Genomic DNA, 24,700 nt, shown 5'->3' with positions numbered 1-24,700 from the left:
ATCTGTCTGATGAAGAGCGCGCAAGGGAGGCTGATGCGTTGCTGGTAAAACTGCAAACCCAACAAGGTCTTTTTGCCAAATTTCACACCCCCAGATATGTAGCTGTCAGGACAAGTTTTGTCATTTCTCACAAAATCGCCAGAAAAAGTAAGGCGTTTTCTGACGGAGAGTTTATTAAGGAGTGCTTATTGGACTCTGTTGCGCTGATATGTACGGAGACTTTGACTGTTTTTCGCTGGCTTTGGATGAGAGCTGCGATGTACGTGACACCGCCCAGTTGCTCATCTTCTTACGTGGGATAACTGCAGACTTTCAAATCACGAAGGAGCTGGCAGCCATGCAGTCAATTAAAGAGACAACCACAGGTAATGACTTGTTCACATAGGTAAATGCGTGTTTGGACATTTTAGGACTGAAATGGGACAAGCTGGCAGGTGTGACAATCCAATCCAATCCACTTTATTTATATAGCACATTTAAACAACAAAAAACAAAAAACAACAAAGTGCACAACAATATTAAAAACAATATTCAAATATTATCCTTAGCTCCACCAATGACTGAATAAAAACAAAAAAATAATTACATATAAAACCAATATAAAAAAACAATATAAAATAAATATGATTAAAAACTATTTTTAACAACAGATGGTTGTCCAAATCTGACGGGGAAAAATGTTGGATAATGCAGGATAAAGTGACAGAAATGAATCCTGTGCAGAAATGGACATTTTTGCATTGAATTTATACATCAGGAAGTGTTGTGTAAGACAGTGTTAAAAATAAAACCGTCAAAAGCAATCTGCTTTTGTATAAAGTTAAGTTAGGTTAAATGAAATTATTATTATTATTATTATTATCATTATTTATCTTACGGTATATCAAATATAATATTGAGCAAAATTTAATTGAAATATTGTCGGTGTGGCCCTCCAGCAGTGCTCGGGTTGCTTTTGCGGCCACCGGTAAAAATTAATTGCCCACCCCAGCATTATTTCATATGGAATGTATCAGTACAAGTTTTTAAGCATTTTTAAAGGTCCGGTGCTTCTACATTTTAGACACACATTTGCTGGCTGGACAACTTTTCATGACAATTTGATTGACTTGCACTCACCCTTTGTTCACTTAGCAGGTCAGTCATAGTTTGAGACATCTCATCCAAACTCTGTGCTGCTTGGACCAGCAAATGTAGCTTCTCCACATGCCGATTCAAGGGCTCAAAGTCACACATTGTCGGGACCCTACCAGATTTTACCACAAAAATACACAGAGAAAGTTGGTAATCTTCCATAGAGCATATTCAGCATATTAGTTACAGAAAGCCGGACTGTCAACTGCGACATGTTATACATTATTGGCAACTGGCAATGTCAGCTGATAGCAAGGTGACTTACATGAGGAAAGGCTGCACCTCCACAGGACAACAAGATTTCAAGTACTGCAAGTCGTCAAGGGAGATGTCTGGAAGCTCATCGTCAAATCTTCGAGGTTTCCGTGTCTATGAACAAATCGGAACTAGTTAATATTCCCTAAAAATGTAGTTAAACAAGACTGATGAAGACTCACACAAAATGATGTTGGAGGCCACGCGTCTAGCCCTCGAAACAGGCGATTTCTGAGGAAGGACTTTCCTGAAGAAGGTAAAAGATGTTCAAGCTAAACTGATGTATGACATCAACATGTTCTCAAGTACGGTAAGACATCAAGCGTTGTTTAGACTTACTGAAGAGTTTCCCAAAGGTCTCCCTTTTGAACTTCTCAGCCTCATACAGCTGTTTGCCATCTTTCACCAGTGCATAGGCCCACTGAAAAAAAAAAACATTTATACAACAAGTTATTTTTTATGGATGCCCCTATCTAATATTGGTTTGATATCAACGGAAAAAAAAGTTCAGTGGTTCCTCAACTTAAGAGTGCTCCAAATTAAGAGTGTTTTGAGATATGAGCTGTCACTTGGCTAATTGTTATGTAATATGTTTAATATTTACCGTATTTTGGTAAATTTAAGCATTTCCAGAACCTCTTTCCTGGGCACATTGATTTAATTGCTCATAGCAACACACTTCTTACTTCCATCAACTAACACATGTTCCTACTTCCGGCAACAAACACGTGTGTTTTCTAATCATGGCAGACTTCATAATAGATTACATAGACGACTCTTTTTGGACAAATAGGGATTGACGACCTTCTCTTTTTTAACCTGAATATACAAATGATGAACTACTGGTTACAAAAGCTGAGCGAGCACAAAGGGAGAGTAAAACGTTGCAGCAGAGACAGTTAGAACCAGCATGCCTAGGCAGTGTAAATGAGGAGCTTGGAGCCAAGCTATGCCGGCGGAAATGGAGTGCATCCGCTGCATTGGGTGGCACACAATGTTAGTTATTATCGATGCAAATGATTCTTGTATCTGGCGAGGAAGACACGGCTCAAAGAAACTGCATCACAATGAAAAACAAAGTGTTTGCGCTTACAAACCCTGCAGTAGTAAAAACTTTTTTCCACCAACTCAAAATCAACTGAAAACTTCCCCGACCAGCTGGACCAAACGGAAAACTGTCCATCAAGTAAGTCACCATAATATTGATTATGATACATGCAGCACATCATGCTTGTTACTACAACTACATACACTGTTGAGCTTGCAGTGTACAAACAAAATAAATTTGATACTTTACAAATATTGTAATATGATTGTTCATGTGCTTCAGTCGGTACAGATTGGTGTCCTATCGCATTATGTTGAGCATTACAAAGTCAAAAAAGTATTCAGCTGCTGATGCATAAGCTATCTTTCCTCTTGCTAATACTGTAGCAGTGTGAGACTGAGTGTGTCTGTGAGCAAAGTGATGTGTTACTATGTTCCTCGGTGTTCGATCTTACAATAACAATGTCCGCGGTTTTTGGATGCATTTTTAAAATGATTTAGAGGCAGAATGAATTGCTCCCATTAGCAGCATTGCTAGCCAACCAGAACAAGCAGATTATTACAAATTAGAATGCGCATAAGGATTGTGACCAATAAGCAACATTTCCAAAAAAGTGCAGTTCTCCTTGAAGTTGCAAGCCAAAATATGAGTTACAAGCATCCCCGCCATTAGTTGGCGTAGATAGTGCCACAGTGAACCCCGTAAAATCTGCACAAAACAACTGGTCTTACTTGCTAGCATTAGTTTTTCCAATCTTGGTAAGGAAAAAAGTGAGTGTGAAGGACAGTGTAGAGAAAAAAAGTGGATGATATTCCCTGAATTAAAGAAAGAAATCATAAAAACTATTACAGAGCATGTTGCCAACTTGGCAAGACAATTCGAGCGTATCACTGCTGGTCTGCACCATAGTACAGCAGCAGGCGTCTAACAGCAGCCAAGGATATTAAAATAATTACTAAATGGTTGACATTTATCCATGAAAATATGTAAAAGCTGCTAATGGTGTTTGATGGGGAAGCAGCTAGAAGGCGATAGAGTATAATTCCACTCTCCATTCTATTTTGTATATTTCTGAAGAGTAAAATGATTTATTCTTTACATATTATACAAATAATGGGTACAAATTACCGTATTTTCCGCACTATAAGGCGCACCTAAAAACCACAATTTTTCTCAAAAGCTGACAGTGCGCCTTATAACCCGGTGCGCTTTATTACGATTCATTTTCATAAAGTTTCGATCTCGCAACTTCGGTAAACAGCCGCCATCTTTTTTCCCGGTAGAACAGGAAGCGCTTCTTCTTCTACGCAAGCAACCGCCAAGGAAAGCACCCGCCCCCATAGAACAGGAAGCGCTTCTTCTTCTACTGTAAGCTACCACCCGCCCCCGGAAGAAGAAGAAAAAACGCGCGGATATCACCGTACGTTTCATTTCCTGTTTACATCTGTAAAGACCACAAAATGGCTCCTACTAAGCGATCCGGTTCATAAAAAGACGCAATCTCTCCATCCGCACACGGATTACTACCGTATTTCACAGCAACTGATATTCCTGTGCACCGCACTGTGGAACGGGAGCACGTACGGTGAATATTCGCACCACAGGGAATGAGAAGTCATCCTTCACTGTGGTTCTAGCCTGCCATGCTAACTTCCACCCATGGTGATATTCAAAAGGAAGACCTTGCCAAAAGAGACCTTTCCAGCCGGCGTCATCATAAAAGCTAACTCGAAGGGATGGATGGATGAAGAAAAGATGAGCGAGTGGTTAAGGGAAGTTTACGCGAAGAGGCCGGGTGGCTTTTTTCACACAGCTCCGAAGGCGAACACACCTTCACTAAGACGGGCAGACAGCGCCGGACGACATACGCCAACATTTGCCAGTGGATCGTAAATGCCTGGGCAGATATTTCGGTCACAACTGTGGTCCGAGCTTTCCGGAAGGCAGGATTCACAGAACAACAGCGACACTGACTCCCGATGACTTCGACGAGACGGAACCGGCCATTTTGGATACCACGCTTGCGCAACTTTTCAATTCGGACACCGAAGACGAAGAATTCGAAGGATTTACGAATGAAGAATAACTTCAGAAGGTGAGCGCTATGTTTATTTTGTGTGTTGTGACATTAACGTTCGAGCAACATTATGTTACTATTGCTCTACACCATTTTGAATTTTACTATGTTTGTGATTGCACATTTGCGTACATTTTGGGACAGAGTTGTTAGAACGCTGGTTTTCAATATATTATTAAAGTTTGACTGAACTATCTGACTGTTTTTTTGACATTCACTTTAGCGCAGCGTTTTTTTGACATTCACTTTAGCGCAGCGTAGGCGCGGCTTATAGTCCGGGGCGGCTTATTGGTGGACAAAATTATGAAATATGTAATTCATAGAAGGTGCGGCTAATAATCCGGTGCGCCTTATAGTGCGGAAAATACGGTATTGCACTTTTGGATTTGGAGCTAAAACCACGTCTTGTTACTCTAAACTATTTTATGCATGTGTCATGACAATAAATGAATCCTAAATGCTGTACATTGGCATTTCACTACTGTATAAAACTACTGTAGTTGTTAGTAGGACATTCTTTTGTGTTGTTTTTCATGAAATATTGGTTATTCAAAAGTTAGCTTTTCTTTTTAAAAGACATGTTACATGTAAAAAATGTTAGTGTTTTGGGGGGCAAAACACACATTCAATTGATTTCAAATAATTTAAGAGGGTGAGATACAAGTGTTTTAAGAGCTCGGTCATAGAACCAACGAAGCTCGTAATTTGAAGTACTAATGTATCGGATTATATCATCTTGCATGTAAAGTCTCCGATATAAGTGCTCCGATACAAGCAATCCTGCAGCACATTTACCTGTACAATGCTCGACCGCCAAATAACATCTTAATGTCCTCCAACAGGCACACAATGTTGTTATTTTCTTGTATTTTAGTAAAATAATTTACCAAAAGGTATACCTTGTAGGCTATAGGCCAGGGCTATTCAACTACATATTGAAAAGGGCCACAGTTTCAAGAGCCTAAGGGCTCAGGGGCTGGACATTGAAATGGGGATGTTTCGTCAGAAAGTGCCTCCGCAGGTTATATTCCTTTGAGACTGTGTTTACTTAATTGCAAAGTAAAAACATTGGCTTTCACACTGCACTGTCAATAAATTCATTATTCTGTCCTCTGCACTTGTTTCCAGTGGGTGCAGCTAGTTAACAATATAAAGAAACAGAAGCTCTAGAAGTTAGGATTAATGTTCTTTCTGTTGCGTTGTTTTCCTTCTTCAATTTTATTTCTCCACACTTCTTCCTTCATTTAAGTTTGTAATACTGAAAATATAAACATAAAATAAACATAACACCTGTATAGCATCCATTGTGTATTTTACATAATAAAATAGAAGGTTTTGTGTTAATATAGTCACACAATAAACTACAAATGTTTACAACCTTCACACATCAAACAATGCACACATTGTATGTGGCTTATCACAGTTAAACCTAAGGTGTAGCTTTGTCGCCCTCTACTGGTCAAATTTAGCGCTACATGTATTAAATGAGGTTTGGCATAGTTACTCTCAGACAAATACCAACACGACCACGAATACAAAAGACATGACAAAGTCAGCAATTTTAATACACAACAAACTAAATATATTTTTGCACAATATCTACTTACAAATGTTTGACCAAGTTTTGTGACGAAGCATACGCACTAGGATTCCTACAATTCTTGCTGCTTGTCTGCACTAGTGTGTCCGTCACTTAAAAGGTCCGCCAGTAAACAATGACTCAAGGTTTTGCTTTGGGCAGAACATTCATACTTTATTGTCTCGTCGTTGTTAAAAATCAAATTTTTGCTATTTATTTGGGGTTTTTTTCAGGGTTGAATGAGTAGGCTTATTCAACTCACCCCACTGCTGCTTCATTGTGACATACATACATACGCTGTTTCCCCCTGTGGGGTGGCGGGAGTACTTCATACATGAGCAATCCTCATTTGAATGGTTTCGTAAAGCTTATTTGGGCGATGTTCAGCGGGCCAAATTAAAAGCTTTGGCGGGCTGGATGTGGCCCGCGGGCCGCCAGCTGAATACAGCTGCTAAAGGCTATCAGGAGCTAGCAGCTACACAACAGCTAAGCACACAATGTAGCACACACGTGTCCTTAATGGAACGATATTGCAGTCTAAAACACACCATTTGTAAATAAATGATAAATGATAAATGGGTTGTACTTGTATAGCGCTTTTCTACCTTCAAGGTACTCAAAGCGCTTTGACACTACTTCCACATTTACCCATTCACACACACATTCACACACTGATGGAGGGAGCTGCCATGCAAGGCGCTAACCAGCATAAATATGACAATTACCACTCCACTTTAACTTAAAAACAGCATTTCTGACAGTTGACAATTCAAAGGTTAATGTTTTCCATAGCTACCATTTATCTCTTAATTATTTTAACTTGATCAAGCCTTTTCTAACATTCCACACTACAAAATAAAAGTATGTATGATCTATCCTCATATCGTATCGGCTCAATATCTGTATCGTATCGGGAGTGAAAAAGTTGGATTGGGACGTCCATAATTGTTTCATTCTAGCAACACAAGTATTATAAACACCCTTAGTATGATACAATGCAGCAGCACATAACTGCAAACAACCACTACAGTCATACATACGAGTCTTCCCAGAGATTCTGTTACATACTGACCTCTCTGTAGTGTCGCATGAACATCTTCCTTCTAACAACTTCCACCACCGCCAAGCAGTACATCTGGGGCACAGTGCTGAGGGCTTCCACCACCCGCACCCTTTCCATGAGTTCCGTGAGGAGCCGAAACAGAGCCTGGAGCTTCTCGCCATCCTGGTCTGCGTGAAGCATCACGTAGCAGCACCATCTAAGAAGAAGATCAAGGCAACAGTCATTAAAAAAATTTAATACTACAAAGCAGTCGATCAGAGCCCGGGTTTGGGTTACTTGAGTCGGACTTGGAGGTTGTTTGCTAGTTCTTGTTTGGCGGTGGTGCACTTCTTTTTGATGTCCAGCAGCTTGCGGTGGTTGTTAAGCATGATCATCAGCTGGTTGGTGTGACTCAGACACAAGTCGGGCAGAACAGATGTATCCTTCAGGTTTTCAGCACGCTTCTGATTTGCTAAAAATCCCTGTCAGAAACACATATAAACATCAGTGGGGACAACTGGATTGAGGTTCATCCATCTATTGAATTGTTAAAGTTTCATTGTACCGTATTTTCCGCACCATAAGCCGCCCCGTGTTATAAGCCGCGCCTTCAATGAACGGCATATTTCAAAACTTTGTCCACCTATAAGCCGCCCCGTGTTATAAGCCGCATCTAACTGCGCTACAGGGAATGTCAAAAAAACAGTCAGATAGGTCAGTTAAACTTTAATAATATATTAAAAACCAGCGTTCTAACAACTCTGTTCACTCCCAAAATGTACGGTAATGTGCAAATGTGCAATCACAAACATAGTAAAATTCAAAATAGTGCAGAGCAATAGCAATAACTTAATGTTGCTCGAACGTTAATGTCACAACACACAAAATAAACATAACACTCACTTTCTGAAGTTATTCTTCATTCATAAATCCCTCGAATTCTTCTCCTACGGTGTCCGAATTAAAAAGTTGGGCGAATACGGGATCCAAAATGGCCGGCTCCGTCTCGTCGAAGTCATCAGAGTCAGTGTCGCTGTTGTTTTTCCAGTAGTTCCGTGAATCCTGCCTTCCGGAAAGCTCGGACCACAGTTGAGACCGAAATATCCGCCCAGGCATTTACGATCCACTGGCAGATGTTGGCGTATGTCGTCCGGCGCTGTCTCCCTGTCTTAGTGAATGTGTGTTCGCCTTCGGTCATCCATTGTTCCCACGCCGTTCGCAGTCATGCTTTAAATGCCTTGTTGACACCAATATCGAGCGGTTGGAGTTCTTTGGTTAATCCACCCGGAATGACGGCGAGTGTTGTATTTGTGTGCTTCACTTGTTTTTTGACACTATCTGTGATGTGGGCGCGCATGGAGTCGTATATCAACATGGACGTAGCTGCGTGAAAAAAGCCACCCGGCCTCTTCGCGTAAACTTCCCTTAACCACTCGCTCATCTTTTCTTCATCCATCCATCCCTTCGAGTTAGCTTTTATGATGACGCCGGCTGGAAAGTTCTCTTTTGGCAAGGTCTTCCTTTTGAATATCACCATGGGTGGAAGTTTCTGGCCATTAGCATGGCAAGCTAGAACCACAGTGTGTCGCTTAGTAGGAGCCATTTTGTGGTCTTTACAGATGTAAACACACAAAGGAAATGAAACGTAATACCCGCGCGCTTCTTCTTCTATGGGGGCGGGTGCTTACCTTGGCGGTTGCTTACCGTAGAAGAAGAAGCACTTCCTCTTCTACGGGGAAAAAAGATGGCGGCTGTTTACCGTAGTTGCGAGACCTAAACTTTATGAAAATGAATCTTAATATTAATCCATATATAAAGCGCACCGGGTTATAAGCCGCACTGTCAGCTTTTGAGTAAATTTGTGGTTTTTAGGTGCGGCTAATAGTGCGGAAAATACGGTATTTGGATTTGATTTTTCGAGAGCTGGAAATAAACTGGCCTGGTGGGCTCTAACCTGATAGTGCTCACCACAGTAGTTATCACCAACTCTGCATACCTGAGCAAGTTCTTTTTGTTCGTTGACCAGCTTCTTACAGCTGGCAATCATCTGGTCGAGCGCATACAGCCTGTCCTCCAGCCCTTTGATGGCTTTCATGTTTTGATTATCCAGTTTGGCAATTGTGTCACGACTGTCTCCCAGGAAAGGTTGAATGATCCGCGGATCAAGCTATGGGGAAAACATTTATTGCACGAGTTTTATCCACCAACAACGACTTAGAGGAATAAAGAAATACTCTCACCCTATTGATGGAATCGAAGCATTTCCTGACAACAGACTCCACGTCGTTGGGACGATCCTGCACATTGATCCAGTCTAAAAGTGTGACATTGAAGTGGGCTGCAGTACATTCGTCCAGAAGGGCAGCTCTCAGCCCACAGCTGTCCAACAATGGATTTCTGTCCTGGTTACCAGCCCCTCCGTGCTTCTCCGACGCGGTGCAACCTGGTACCTTGCGAGCCCCCTGAGCATCTGTGGCACACAGCACGGAGTCTGTAGATTTTTCTTCTTCGGTCTCAATCGAATCTTTATCTGGAGTGGAGGCGGACTTCTTTAAGTTCTCTCTGTGACTTTGTCTTGTCAAGCATTCCAGCAGGGGTATCCTGGCCATCACAGAAACTGCTGTACCCAGCCTACAATAAGTCACACACATAACCACTATCTTAACATAAAACACTTTGGTATCCTCCGTACATGACTACGTCAACACTTACCTAGTCAGTTTGAACTTAATTTCTTCCAAGTCGTGCTGATACGAGGCGTACGCAGAGTCAAATTTCATAAGAAGCTTCTGATAGGACATGGAGCAGTCGTCCAGGTTTGCCATGATGGCGGCCCAGCCTTGGTGCTGGAGGTGTTCATCATGAACCAAACGTTCACAGAACGAGCTAAGTTTGTTGGCAACTTCAAACATTTCCTGCACACATGAAATGGACACAACAACATTGGTTATTTGGACAACAGTTGAACGATGCAGCTTATATTCAAAGTTGTTACGGTTGATTCAAAGCTACCACAATGTATCCTCCAGGACAACATAGGTTTATGATGTTAATTTACCCAAAACCTTTATTTGTTGAACAATTGCACTCTCTAATAAGTCCAACTATCATAAATTACCAGAGCAAGTTGTGTTCGAGAGGCAACGGTGTGAAAGACAGCTGGCATCAGAAGCGACTCTTCCACCTTCACCTGAATCTCACTCTCAATGGAGAAGGTGGTTTTGGGGATGGTGGGATCCCGGTCAGACAAGATCATCTCTTTGTTGAACAGGAATATGGGGTTTGTTTCCTAGAGAGACACATGAATAATCATTATAAAAATGAAATCTCTATTTAAAAGTCTATTCTCTGTCCTGGCTGCTCAGTACAATGAACCAGCAATCAGTCAATATCGATATGGCTTGTAACACCCCCAAGTCAGTTGTGATTACTTGCAAAGTGAAGAGCTTTGTCTCCCTGACCCAATCAGCAACTATTAAAGTCAATGGTGTGTATGCAATACATTTATGCGGTTGACTTAGGTTTGCACTGGAACGACAGTGAATGTTAAAACGTGACTTACAGGCCCCTTATTGGAGCCTGTTTATGAGCACTAAACGTGGAAAAAATTATCTTAACAGCTAAGTTGTTTGCTCCTATTTTGAGAAAAGAGGTGCTAAAACGGTCGCAATTTAAGTTGCTGGTTTTCATGTCATGAAAGATAAAAAATCTCCTTCCTCGTGGACACGATAACACCTCTGATTTAAATCTTAGCAAGATGAGCCCACCCAGTGTATACAGCCACCACATCACGGAGGACAGCAATGTTTTAAAAAAAAAAAGCCTGTAGCCCTGCTAATTATCTGTCAGTCAGAAAAGTAATTAAGCTGTAAGTTCGACATATTAACTTATTCTCTAGTAGCACAGCTAACCTAACATGATGCATTATGTTAGCACTGTAGCACAAAAGCTATGCTAGAGTTGCTAACGTTTGTGTCTTCCTGTCTCACTCCTTAATCATACATTGTTTTATATGATACATGGCATATAATACTTTGGACAAGTACCTACAGAGTGATACTTTATATGTAAAAAGGGCACAACAGCGTTTCGTGGAGACACACACGCATGGATAAACCCAGCTCAGTAACATTAAAGATAGACACCAAACACAGTTACCAGTAGGGCTTACTGAAAGCCCTTTAAACGGTCTAAATTCCAGCATCAAGGCTAGATTTTGTCCAACACACTTCAATACCTATTGTATCTCCGGGACTTACTAGTATAATAATAAGATATAGAGTTGTCACCAATGTTCCCCCTAATTTTTCGTGTGTCTGAGCAAACGCACAAACTCTCTGAGCATTCCATGGACCACATGTGAGCAACATCAGAAATACACACTTTGGCCACACCTGTCCTAAAGCACACTTCATAACAACTTAAAGGGGCTGTTCACAATATTTACACAGATGCCTAGAGGGCTCTAACTTTCCAATGTATTTTGACCATTATATCCCGCCCTCTTATGGCTTATGAGATGTAATGATGTAACCACGTACATACGTAACACGTGCACTCGCATTAGCTTTGGGTGTTATTAGTTAATGATAATGATTTGGCTAGTTAGTGTTAGCTATCATTCAATGTATATTCTATCATTGTTTGTTGCTTCTCTTGGACTGATTTTTTATTTGTGCATATTCTCCCTGTACGTACGTGTCGACGAGACAGGGTTATATAAACTTAGTAATTGTGAAAAATATAGACATTTTTCAAACAAATATGTTCTGTTAAACCACTAATGATAACATACACAAGCAGGTGGTGTTTTTGTTATATTTCTTTGCTTTGAAAATATCAACTGAGAGCAAATTGCAAACAGCACCTTTAAATGTCTTATTAAAAGAATCAAATTACAGCAGTAATTTCCATCAGAATAATTTCTAATATAAAGAGATGTGGCACACTTTCAATAAAAACAATGAAAATCTTCTTTTTCATTACCGGTATCTGTATATTTTGTATATCTGGATGGGGGTCCTGCTTATGAAGTGTTTGAGACGTATACATTCAGAGATCAAATTTTGTTCACCTTCAAACTTAAACATTTACATGTTGAACAATGAAATGTGTTCTGTAGCACAAGCATCATTACACACTATTTACTAGCATTTGTGAAATTTATTAAGAGCAAAAATTAAAACATAAATTAACATTCTTGATGAATGACACTAGAATAACCACTAATCAGATAGAGCAGTGTGAATTTTTCACCATAAGATTGATCATCATTTACCGCTTGAAACTCTGCTGCACTGTTAATATAAGCTAACCTGCAAAACAGTGACATGCATAACGCACCATTAGTGACATTATACGGCTGAGTGCTAGTCTTTTTATACTGTAACAGCCTTGCAGTTACAGTTTACGTGTGGTATTGGATTTGTCCAACTTTTTGTGTGGCCTTGAACGCACCACTATATGTGTGTGTTTGCCAAGTGAAAGAGAGAGAGCAGCTACTTTTGATATGACAGATTTTTTTTTGGCATGATTATGACAGAAAGTGAACAGCTTTGAAGGATAGTAGTTTTGTTTCTGAAGTTTTAATGTAGTCATGGCAGACAATGACCAGTTTTGCTCAATAAAGTGATTGTTGATGTGAAGCTTGTCCTCCTTAAAAACCAAAAAGTGTTCATAAGTGTTTTATCTGTTGTGACTGCTGCAATATTTCACTCACAAAGTTGCATTGAAAAATTAATTGTTTAGGTTGGATTTTGTACTGTATAGGTTTGCCGTGCGTGGAGGACTCGCGAGCAGTGCGCAATTGCACAGACGTGCAGCTTAGAGAGAACATTAGTTGTCAGGATACCAGAATTTCAATAGGCGATATGGATACCTGTGCATGTCCATTATTTTCTATACTTATTTGATGCTATGATTAAGATTTAAAAACTGGACCTATGTACTTTAAATTCACTACTGTCTGGAAAACTGTTTCGAACTGTCAAGTATTTAAGATAACTGTGCTTCGACATTAAAATTATTTAACTTCTTATGGGAAAACTGTTCCTAAATTCAACCTTAGTTGTACGGTATATCGGTTTAGCATAGTATCGCGATACTAATGAATCATATTCGGTACTATACCGCCTCTGAAAAGTACCGGTCCACCGCGCCCCCGTCGTCGTCATGTCGTGTCATTGCTGGTTTACAAGCAGACGAGCATGTTCGGCATCGCACAATCACAGAGTACTTACAATGGCAGACAATGTGTGTAGACAGAAAAGGGAGACCGGACGAATTTTGGCTTAAAAACTAACGATAAAGGTGAATAAAGGTGTGGCTACCACTGAAACGCCCACCGGAAGAGGTGCTTTAAGACATGGCTAGCTAGCTAGCGGCTAACGTTCTGCCCCAGTCGGCAGTGTTTTACTTCTAAATCACTAATCCTCACCTCCATGGCGACAAATAAAGTAAGTTTCTTACAAGTATCATCCCTGCAGGACGAGGAATAGCTAAATATGCTTCACTACACACCGTAGCTCACCGGCGTCACAACGTAAACAAAAGCCATTGGTGGATCCACACCTAACATCCACTGTAATGATACCAAGTACAGGAGCGTATCTAGTCGATACTACTATGATTATGTCAATATTTTTTGGCATCGCAACTACGGATGTCCGATAATATTGGACTGCCGATATTATCGGGTGATAAATGCTTTAAATTGTAATATCGGAAATTATCGGTATCGGTTTCAAAAAGTAAAATTTATGACTTTTTAAAACGCCGCTGTACAGAGTGGTACACGGACGTAGGGAGAAATACAGAGCGCCAATAAACTTTAAAGTCACTGCCTTTGTGGGCCAGCCCAATCACATAATATCTACAGATTTTCACACACACAAGTAAATGCAAGTCATACTTGGTCAACAGCCATACAGGTCACACTGAGGGTGGCCATATAAACAACTTTAGCACTGTTCTAAATATGCGCCACACTGTGAACCCACACCAAACAAGAATGACAAACACATTTCGGGAGAACATCTGCACCGTAACACAACATAAACACAACAGAACAAATACCCAGAACCCCTTGCAGCACTAACTCTTCCGGGACGCTACAATATACACCCCCCGCTACCTTAGAGGTGTAACATATGACAACATGTTTTTCAGATAGCCAACATTAAAACAAAAGTACTTACAGTGCCAGCACTGTAGCTGCAGACCCGCCTCTCCGCAGCCATACATTCCCCTCCATTGACAACAAGGACTTGATGTTGAATGGCAATCTTATACTTTGCTTGGATGGCATGTTTCAGCTCCACGACACTAAAACAAAAGGAGACATGTTATATGTTACATTATGCAATATGTCTAAATAGACAGAGAGGACCAAAGGGTTGCACTGGTTGGTTGCAAAGTGGGCTCTCTCTTACGTTTGGACAGCAAGATCAGTGTCGAATGTCAGCGTGCTGCCATTGTTAACCTGGAACACATACAACTTCATGTTGCCACTGTCCTCCGACCGTCTTGCTCATTTAGTCTTTCAAGGCCACTCTGCAAAAAGCAAACACGCACCAACATGAAACACAACTGCCAAACCACAACATTCTACAGTTTGGACCTTTGATCCTCACATACAGTCACATACAGATAGACGGGAGTAAATATTGAAAGGGTAAAAGAAAACACATTTTTGGGAGTAAAAATAGATGATAAAATGAATTGAAAATCTCATGTAAAAAATATACAACACAAAGTAGCAAGAAACACATCGATAATGAATAAAGCAAATCATGTTCTAGACCAAAAAACACTTCATATTCTCTACTGCTCGCTAGTGTTACCATATCTGAGCTATTGTGTAGAAATATGGGGAAACAACTTCAAATGTGCGCTCCATTCACTAACTGTTTTGCAAAAAAGATCAATTAGATCAATACATAATGTTGGATATGTAGAACATACAAACCCTTTATTTATTAAATCACAATTATTGAAATTCAAGGATTTGGTGCATTTGTAAACAGCTAAAATTATGTACAAAGCAAACTATAACCTGCAACCCAAGAATGTATAACAATTCTTCTCAACAAAAGAGGAGAAATATAACCTTAAAGGAAAATCTAATTTAAAACATTTGTATGCTCGTACCACACTTAAAACCTTTAGTATAACAGTATGTGGAATTAAATTATGTAACGGATAAACCAAAGAAATCAAACAATGCACCAATATGATTCGGTTTAAGAGACGGTTCAAACTACCGTATTTTCCGCACTATAAGGCGCACCTAAAAACCACAAATTTTCTCAAAAGCTGACAGTGCGCCTTATAACCCGGTGCGCTTTATATATGGATAAATATTAAGATTCATTTTCATAAAGTTTAGGTCTCGCAACTACGGTAAACAGCCGCCATCTTTTTTCCCCGTAGAAGAAGCGCGCGGTGCATGCTGGGATATGTGACGTTTCATTTCCATTTGTGTGTTTATGTAAAGACCCCAAAATGGCTCCTATTAAGTGTGTTGTCTGTCTAATTATAAATAATGCAGACGAGGCGTGTTAACTGAGTTCTCAACGTTTACTTACAGCGTGCTCATAACCACATTCTAACTCCCAGCATACAACAACGCTTCTCAGGGCTACCGCGCATGCTCGTAACTATCGTTGCATGCTGGGTAGTGTAGTTGTTATATTTGCTAGCTCATAACAGCACATTGAGAGACACGCTTACGCGCTTAATTCAATACTCGCCGTCATTCCGGGTGGATTGACAAAAGACCTCCAGCCGCTAGATATTGGTGTCAACAGGGCATTCGAAGCTAGACTGCTAACTGCGTGGGAACAGTGGAGGACGAAGAAGCGCGCGGTGCATGCTGGGATATGTGACGTTTCATTTCCATTTGTGTGTTTATGTAAAGACCCCAAAATGGCTCCTATTAAGTGTGTTGTCTGTCTAATTATAAATAATGCAGACGAGGCGTGTTAACTGAGTTCTCAACGTTTACTTACAGCGTGCTCATAACCACATTCTAACTCCCAGCATACAACGCTTCTCAGGGCTACCGCGCATGCTCGTAACTATCGTTGCATGCTGGGTAGTGTAGTTGTTATATTTGCTAGCTCATAACAGCACATTGAGAGACACGCTTACGCAATTCAATACTCGCCGTCATTCCGGGTGGATTGACAAAAGACCTCCAGCCGCTAGATATTGGTGTCAACAGGGCATTCGAAGCTAGACTGCTAACTGCGTGGGAACAATGGAGGACAGAAGGCGAACACACCTTTACTAAGACGAGGAGGCAGCGCCAGACGACGCCAACATCTGCCAGTGGATCGTAAATTTGCCCAACTTTTCACTTCGGACACCGAAGACGAAGGATTTACGAATGAAGAATAACTTCAGAAAGTGAGCGCTATGTTTATTTTGTGTGTTGTGACATTAACGTTCGAGCAACATTATGTTGCTATTGCTCTGCACTATTTTGAATTTTACTATGTTTGTGATTGCACATTTGCGTACATTTTGGGAGTGAACAGAGTTGTTAGAACGCTGGTTTTTAATATATTATTAAAGTTTGACTGACCTATCTGACTGTTTTTTTGACATTCCCTTTAGCGCAGCGTAGGCGCGGCTTATAGTCCGGGGCGGCTTATTGGTGGACAAAGTTATGAAATATGCCATTCATTGAAGGTGCGGCTAATAATCCGGTGCGCCTTATAGTGCGGAAAATACGGTACAAGTGTTCACAAAGTAAGTAAGTAAGTAAATTATTATTTATAAAGCGCTCTTCACAAAGCATTGTACAAAACATAGGTGAAGTAAAACAACAATTCAATTAAAACAACAGGGGCAACATCGCAAAAAAGGATACAAAGTGGATTAAAAATTATAGTTAAAAGGTGCATTAACTAAAAGCTTTACTAAAAAGGGAAGTTTTCAAATGTTTCTTAAAAGTTTCAACACAGTCAAGATCACAGAGGGACTGGTGCAAATTGTTCCAGAGTCTGGAAGCTACAGCCTTGAATGCCAGGTCTCCACGGGTTTTAAAACGAGTTTTGGGGATCTTTAGAAGACCCTGGCCTGAAGACCGGAGGCTTACTTACTTAATTACAAAGTACACAAAACAAGAATTATGATGAACATCTTGAACCCTTTTTTTAATTGAGACAAATATTATTTATGTATTTAATATTTGTATGCTTACTATTGTATATTATTAATTTAGTATAAATATGTTCACTGTTCTGTTACAGAGAACAAGGAAATGGGATACAATTGCTATGGTATGAAAAGGGGTAGGATTAAATAAACTCTAATTCTTCCTACTCCTTTTCGGGCGTGCTGTAATGAAACGACTAGAAGTGTGTGATGCATTACATAGATAGATACCGTATTTCTTTGAATTGCCGCCGGGTATATAGTATGCGCCTGCCTAGAATTACCGCCGGGTCAAACTCGTTTCGCAAAATAATCAGCGCATGCTTAGCATTACCGCCGGCTCAGGATTAACGCCGGGTCAAACTCGTTTCGCAAAATATTATTTTTATTAGCGCATGTCTAGAATTTCCGCCGGGTCAAACTCGTTTCGCAAAATAATTAGCATATGCCTACAATTTCCGCCGGGTCAAACTCGTCACGTCAGGAGTGACACTTCACCTGTCATCATTTTCAAAATGGAGGAGGCTGATTTCAATAATTTGAAATCGCATAAAAGGAAGAAGATTAAGAGCTATTCAGTAGGATTTAAAGTCCAAGCTATTGAATATGCTAAAAAGAACAGTAAGCTGCTATGTTTTATTAATATACTGTAGCTGCGTGTGTCAAATATGAGTCATTAAATTATTCCTGCCTCCTGGTGGTAGAGGGCGCTAGTGATCCTTCTTGCGACTACTCGGCTGCAGAAGAAGTGACAACAAGCAGCAACAGCGAGCAGCGATCGTTTATTTTTTTCTCTCGCTTGCACTTTTAACATGGAGGATTACATATCTAAAATAAAACAGTTTTCTAAACTGGACTTTCAATCGAAGCAGGAGGTAATAATTAAAGGAATATCTCCATCGAGACAGAGAGACTTTTAAAACTGAAGAAAGATAAGGAAGACTTCTATAAACAAGTTATCGATGCTTTTGTTCAGAAGGAGCTGCGCATGGACTTCATTTATAAGTAAAGGTAAGACCATAATAACGTTTTTTTTATTAAATGTGCTTTTCATGATGGTATCCTTACATCACACTCAAATTTATAAGCGCAGGCCTAAATTTACCGCATGCCTTTAGTAAGTGCCGGAGTGAGAAGAGGTTTTAAAATAATTAGCGCATGCTTACATATACCACATGCCTTTGGTAAGCGCCGGAGTGAGAAGAGGTTTTAAATTAATTACCGCCCCGGCGGCAATTCAAGGAAATACGGATAGATGGATAGTACTTTATTGATTCCTTCAGGAGAGTTCCCTCAGGAAAATTAAAATTCCAGTAGCAGTGTACAAAATTGAGATCGAATTTAAAAAGTAAAAAGTAAATAATGGGGGTATAAATGGAAACAAAATAGAAAAATATTACAATAGAATAAAAATAAAACGCAACAATGAGAATAAAAATATAACAATAAAATAAGAATATAACAAGAGAAACTAGGCAGTAGTGACCATGTTATGATAAAGTTGTATTGTATTGCATTGTATCGTATAGGGCTGCAACAACTAATCGATTAAAATAATAGTTAGCGATTAATTTAGTCATCGTTTCGTTGGATCCATGCAATGCGCAGAGGCATTTTTTTTATTTTTATACACCTTTATTTATAAACTGCAACATTTACAACAGCTGAGAAACAATAATCAAACATAAGTATGGTGCCAGTATGCTGTTTTTTTTCCAATAAAATACTGGAAAGGATAGAAATGTAGTTTGTCTCTTTTATCCGATTATTAATCGATTAATCGAAGTAATAATCGACAGATTAATCGGTCATCAAATTAATCGTTAGTTGCAGCCCTAGTATCGTATATGCATGTTCGAAATAAACTGAAACTGAACTGAAACTTGGCCGATTTGGAAAAGTACAGACAACATACAGTGTGGAAACAAATGTATTGACTTAGTTAACTGCCAACTACTTAATTCAACTGCCAGAAGGAGTGCAGCTGGCTTGCAAGCAAACGGCAGGTCTCCATTCCAACGCCTTAACACAAGTAATACATGTTGTTAAAAGTTGGGTAAATGGTGACACAAAAAGGGTAAACTGAAATCTGCTCGCAAGCTAACCAGACTGTAATGATACACCGCTAACTGCGCTAAGTACCCATTAGCCCACACAGCAGTCATGCTAGCCCTGGAACGCTTTCGTCGATTATTTTGGAATGTATCCAGGTTGTCTGACACCAGCAGTCTGAGCTTGTGTTAGTTTGTACGTGATTTGACGTGTGAAAATAATGGCATATTATCGACGCACTTACCTCTCTTTACCCGCATCTCCCTGTTCTGGCTCTCCGCCTTACCTAAGGCGAGTGTGCTAGCTCCCAAGCTAGCTAAGCTGTATTGGTTTGGCATACATAGAGCTAACTTAGCATCACTAGCTCGACTCGGCTAGCCCTGGATTAATGACAGCCAGGATGATGCATATTAACGACATTGCTACTCGTAAAATAGGTTTAATATCCTCACATCCACCCCCGGGAGATGTATCAAAAGGGGCCGGATCGGCTCTTGTTTATAGCGAGGGGCTAACTACGCTAACACCCTTTCGGTCTGTTTTGTTGTTGTCATCTCCTGTGGGTGATACGTAAACGATCAGCCAATTGAAGACACGCTTCTTATATATTATATATTATATTATTAGTTGTATTATAGTACATTTACATGTGCACATTCAGCATTCAATCCCGTTCAACTAAAAACAAAATTTGATAATAGCGTTAGTAAATATAAAAGCACTAAAAAAAAGTCTACACTATACAAATTAGCCCTATTTGTTATGTCATATTAACTTACCCTTTTTAAATGCCCGCCAATATAAATGACACGAGACATTACGAATTGTTAACGAGGGGAGCAGAAAACATAACGTTCAAAAAGTTCGATCTTGACAAAAGTACAGAAAGCCTCATCGGAGAATTGCATACGTCATAGACTGTATCCAGGTGCATGGTGGGAAAATATCGTCGTCGAGTGTTTTGCTGCAACATGAGAAGGGGTGTGGTCAAAGTGGTCTGCAGTGAGCATGAATGCATGCACTGTGCTGCAGGAAACTATTCTTATATGAGAAACTTGACATACTTTTGTCTTTTTTTCTATGCTGTTATGATTTTTTTTTAAACATTTAAACCCCCCAATCAATGCCTCATCTCATGCCTATCCTCTTTCAAAAAATACACCCACTTAATGTTTCCATTTCTACCGCTTGTCCCTCTCTTCCTGAAATAATGTGCAAAAAAACATAAATATTAATTATGTACATATTTACAACAATATTAAAGGGGAACTGCAGTTTTTTTTGGGGGGGGGGGGGGGGGGTTGCCTATGTTCACAATGATTATGAGAGACAAGAACACAGATGTCTTTTTTTTTTTTTTTAGGAATTTTAAGGTGATTTAAAAAAACTTTTGGAAGTTGTGGCTAATGGGTGTCACTGTTGTAGCATTCAAAGCCCTCTAAAACAATTTCATAACCCTCCATCAACGTTTTATATCATTGACTGACTTCTTCAGCAGCGCACTTCCGAGTTCCGGCAACAAATGTTTATTCCTCCGCTTGGAAACAAAGGCACGTGTGTTCTGTTCATGTCAGAATCTATAACAGACAACGAAGACGACTATTTTTGGACAAATAAGGAGTCACAACCTTATCTTTTTGAAGATGAATGTACCGAGGATGAACTATTGCTTCAAGAATTGAGTACAAAGAAGAGGGTGAGACATTGGAGCAAACAGAAGCTGGTAGGGTGAGGTGAAAGTGACTTTGATGCTATAAATGTGGAACCCAGAGTCATGCTATTTTGACATAAATGGAGTGCTTATCCAACTAAACCGGTAAAAATGCTAGAAAGAGAGTTCCTCAGTGTTCGCTTTTGCAGTAACAATGTTGCAACAGCTTGGTTATTATACATGTTACTGAAAGTATTGTTGACGGTTTTTGAATGCATTTTTAAAGTGATTTAGAGGTACAATTGATTGCTATCATTAGCTGCATTGCTAGCCACCAAGAAGGAGTCGATTTTTACATATTAGAATGTAAAAAAAAAGGACCATTTGTCTTCTTGTTTTGTCATAAGGATTGTGAACAATCGTCAAAATTAAAAATAAAAGCAGTTCCCCTTTAAGCATTTTAATAAACATATGCATTCTATAAGGGAAAAAAATAATGTTTTTGGTAGATAAAAAAAAACACGACTACACCTGACATATTTCCATCCATCCATTTTCTACTGCTTGTCCCAAAATATATAATTACAGGATAATATTCTCTAATAACACATATATACACTGTATACCAGTATACTATAAACATATTTATTCAAAGTGGACTAAGTACACTCTTTTGTCTTCCTCCTAAAAATGTTTATATAAAATATATAATGAAAATAATACATTATTAATTCATAGCCTACAGTACTAAATACAACCACTTGCCCCTAAAATATATCAATACAATGTAATGTAATATCATTTTAAGACTACGTATTTTGAACTAGTTAAATAACTGCATATACAAACAGTTGTTTTTAAAAATACACTCTTTTGGTCAAAAATATATCAATAAAATATGAATATGTTTTGAAAATAATAATATTATGTACCTATATTTATTTAGGTCTACTTATTTCAAACTCGATAAATAACTACGTATATCAACAGTTAAAAAAAAATACACTCTCTTGCTCCTAAAATATATCAATAAAATATAAATACATTTTTAAAATAATATATACAGTAACATGTACCTATGTTATTTAAGCCTACCGGTACACATTTTAAACTAGTTAAATAACTACATATATCAAGTTATTTAAAAAAATCAGTCTTTTGCTCTAAAATGTATCGATAAAACATGAATATATTTTGAAAATAATATATATAATAATAGGTACCTATATTTATTTAAGTCTACTTTTTTTAAACTCGATAAACAACTACAGTTCATATATCAACAGTTTAAAAAAAAAAAAAAAAAAGATCTTTTTGTGCGCAATATATATTATTTATTGCTCAATTTTTGTTTTTTTGTTGTGTTTTACCTTTGTAGCTGTATGTAGAAATGGTGCTGCTGAAGTGGCAGACTATGCCCTTTTATTATCTTTGATGTCCTTTGTGTTCTTTGATATTTCCCTCATGTTTTTATGTGTTTTTTTCTATTATTTTTTTGTGGACTTTTTGTAAATTTATCACATGATTTTCCTATTGTGGAATAAATAAAGTCTGTCCTATCGTTCCCCTAAATGCCTAAATAAAAATATATTGATAGGCTCCATTACCCCCCGCGACCCCGAAAGGGACAAGCGGTAGAAAATGGATGGAGATATACATATATATATATATATATATATATATATATATATATATATATATATATATATATATATATAAAATGTTCTACGGTTTGTCCCTCTCGGGGTCACGAGGGGTGCTGGAGCCTATCCCAGCTGCACTCAGGCGGAAGGCGGCGTACACCCTGGACAAGTCGCCACCTCATCGCAGCGCCAACACAGATAGACAGACAACGTTCACACTCACATTTTAAGTCTACTTATTTTAAAATAGTTACATAACTACATACACTGTATATATAGATATTAAAAAATAACTACATACATCAACATGTATTACACTCTCTTACTTCAAAAATATATCAATAAAATATAAATATTTTGAAAATATATAATAATATCTACATATGTTTATGTAGGTCAACTTATTCGGAACTAGTTATATGATATCCATTCATCCATTCTTTTACCGCTTGTTTCTCTCATGGTCGCGGGGGGCTGGAGCCTATCCCTGCAGCACTTGGGCGGAAGGCGGCGTACACCCTGGATAAGTAAATGAGTTATATAACTACATAGATCAACAGTTGTTTAAAAATGCAATTTTTTGCTCCTAAAATATATCAATAAAATAGAAATATTAAAAAATATATATATATTTAACAAAATGTACTTATGTTTATTTAAGTGTACTTATTCTAAACTTGTCATATAACTACATAAACAAAATATAAATATATTTTGATAATAATATTTCTTAATAAAAGTTTGCAAAATGCACCTGAAAGACTCTCAGACCATGAGCAACAAAATTCTCTGGTCTGATGAGACAAAGCTTGAACTCGTGATTGCCAGGTATCATGTTTGAAGGAAACCAAGCACCGCTCATCACCAGGCCAATACCATCCCTACAGTGAAGACTGGTGGTGGCAGCATCATGATGTGGGGATGTTTTTCAACAGCAGGAACTGGTAGACTAAATATGAATGCAGTAACTTACAGAGACATCCTGGATGAAAACTGACACTTCCGATCCAACCTGGTGAAACTTGAGAGGTGCTGCAAAGAGGAACGGGCGGATCTGCCCAAAGATACAGTAGGTGTGTCAAGCTTGTGGCATCGTATTCAAAAAGACTTGAGGCTGTAATCGCTGCAAAAGGTGCATCAACAAAGTATTGCGCAAATACTGTGAATCCTTCAGTACATGGGATTTCTTAGTTTTTTATTTTTTAATACATTTGCAAAATAAAAAAACAAACAATTTCACATTGTCATTGTGGGGTATTGCCCGTAGAATTTTGAGGACAAAAAGGAGTTTATAAAATTTTTGAATGAGACTGTAACATAACAAAATGTGAAAAAAGTGAAGTGCTATGAATACTTTCCAGATGTACCGTAGCAATTGCATAAAAATGCTTTAAAAAAATAAATAATAATAATTTGTACCTATGTTTACCTAAATCTACGCATTCTAAACAAGTTAAATTATTTCATATATTAACAGTTATTCTGAAAAAATATACTCTCTTGATCCTAAAATATATCACAATAATAAATATAGATGGATAGATAAATAGATAAGATAGATAGATAGATGATCAATCAATCAATGTTTATTTATATAGCCCTAAATCACAAGTGTCTCAAAGGGCTGCACAAGCCACAACGACATTCTCGGTACAGAGCCCAAATAGATAGATAGAAAGATTGATAGGAACTTTATCAATCCCTTAGGAAAGTTCCCTCAGGAAACTTCAAAGATATAATAATATATATAAATATATAGATATAGACATATTTTCCAAATAATATATATACTATGTATCCATGTTCATTCAATTCTAATTATTCTAAACTAGTTAAAAACTACAAATTTAGTTGTTTTTTAAAAAATACACTCTCTTGTTCCTAAGATAGACAAAGATTCACAGCCCTAATATGACATATTGTTATGAACGTGTCTGTTACTTCATGATACATTTATATTTGACGTGTAAATGTAAATCGTTGATAGAGTGTTTTGAAGTTACTCGCATTAGCAACATCTTCCAACCGGTTTTTTATCATCTTTAGAATCCTAAAACA

General features: G+C 38.6%; 1 protein-coding gene across 3 annotated transcripts in view; it reads right to left on the bottom strand.

The window, feature by feature from the left end:
• The window catches only part of rb1cc1 (RB1-inducible coiled-coil 1), a 29,513-nt gene extending 9,292 nt beyond the window's left edge, over positions 1-20,221 (bottom strand). For 2 of the 3 annotated variants that reach the window (XM_061979358.2, XM_061979356.2), the window contains exons 1-13: positions 19,593-19,897; positions 14,566-14,686; positions 14,332-14,458; positions 10,254-10,424; positions 9,848-10,050; positions 9,376-9,766; positions 9,132-9,302; positions 7,433-7,617; positions 7,166-7,352; positions 1,729-1,810; positions 1,572-1,636; positions 1,400-1,503; positions 1,120-1,246 (exon numbers count right to left, since the gene is read on the bottom strand). In XM_061979358.2, coding sequence (XP_061835342.1) covers positions 1,120-1,246; positions 1,400-1,503; positions 1,572-1,636; positions 1,729-1,810; positions 7,166-7,352; positions 7,433-7,617; positions 9,132-9,302; positions 9,376-9,766; positions 9,848-10,050; positions 10,254-10,424; positions 14,332-14,458; positions 14,566-14,636 — 1,884 coding nt within the window. In that variant the 5' untranslated portion in view covers positions 14,637-14,686; positions 19,593-19,897. Of the gene's footprint in view, positions 1-1,119; positions 1,247-1,399; positions 1,504-1,571; positions 1,637-1,728; positions 1,811-7,165; positions 7,353-7,432; positions 7,618-9,131; positions 9,303-9,375; positions 9,767-9,847; positions 10,051-10,253; positions 10,425-14,331; positions 14,459-14,565; positions 14,687-19,592; positions 19,898-20,127 lie in introns of those variants that run through there. The other variant, XM_061979357.2, reaches the window with a different exon arrangement.
• Between the last annotated feature and the right edge of the window lie 4,479 nt (positions 20,222-24,700).

The sequence above is a fragment of the Nerophis lumbriciformis genome, linkage group LG19, assembly GCF_033978685.3.
Source record: "Nerophis lumbriciformis linkage group LG19, RoL_Nlum_v2.1, whole genome shotgun sequence".
NCBI lineage: Eukaryota > Metazoa > Chordata > Actinopteri > Syngnathiformes > Syngnathidae > Nerophis > Nerophis lumbriciformis.
This window is presented reverse-complemented; position numbering and strand designations above follow the sequence as displayed.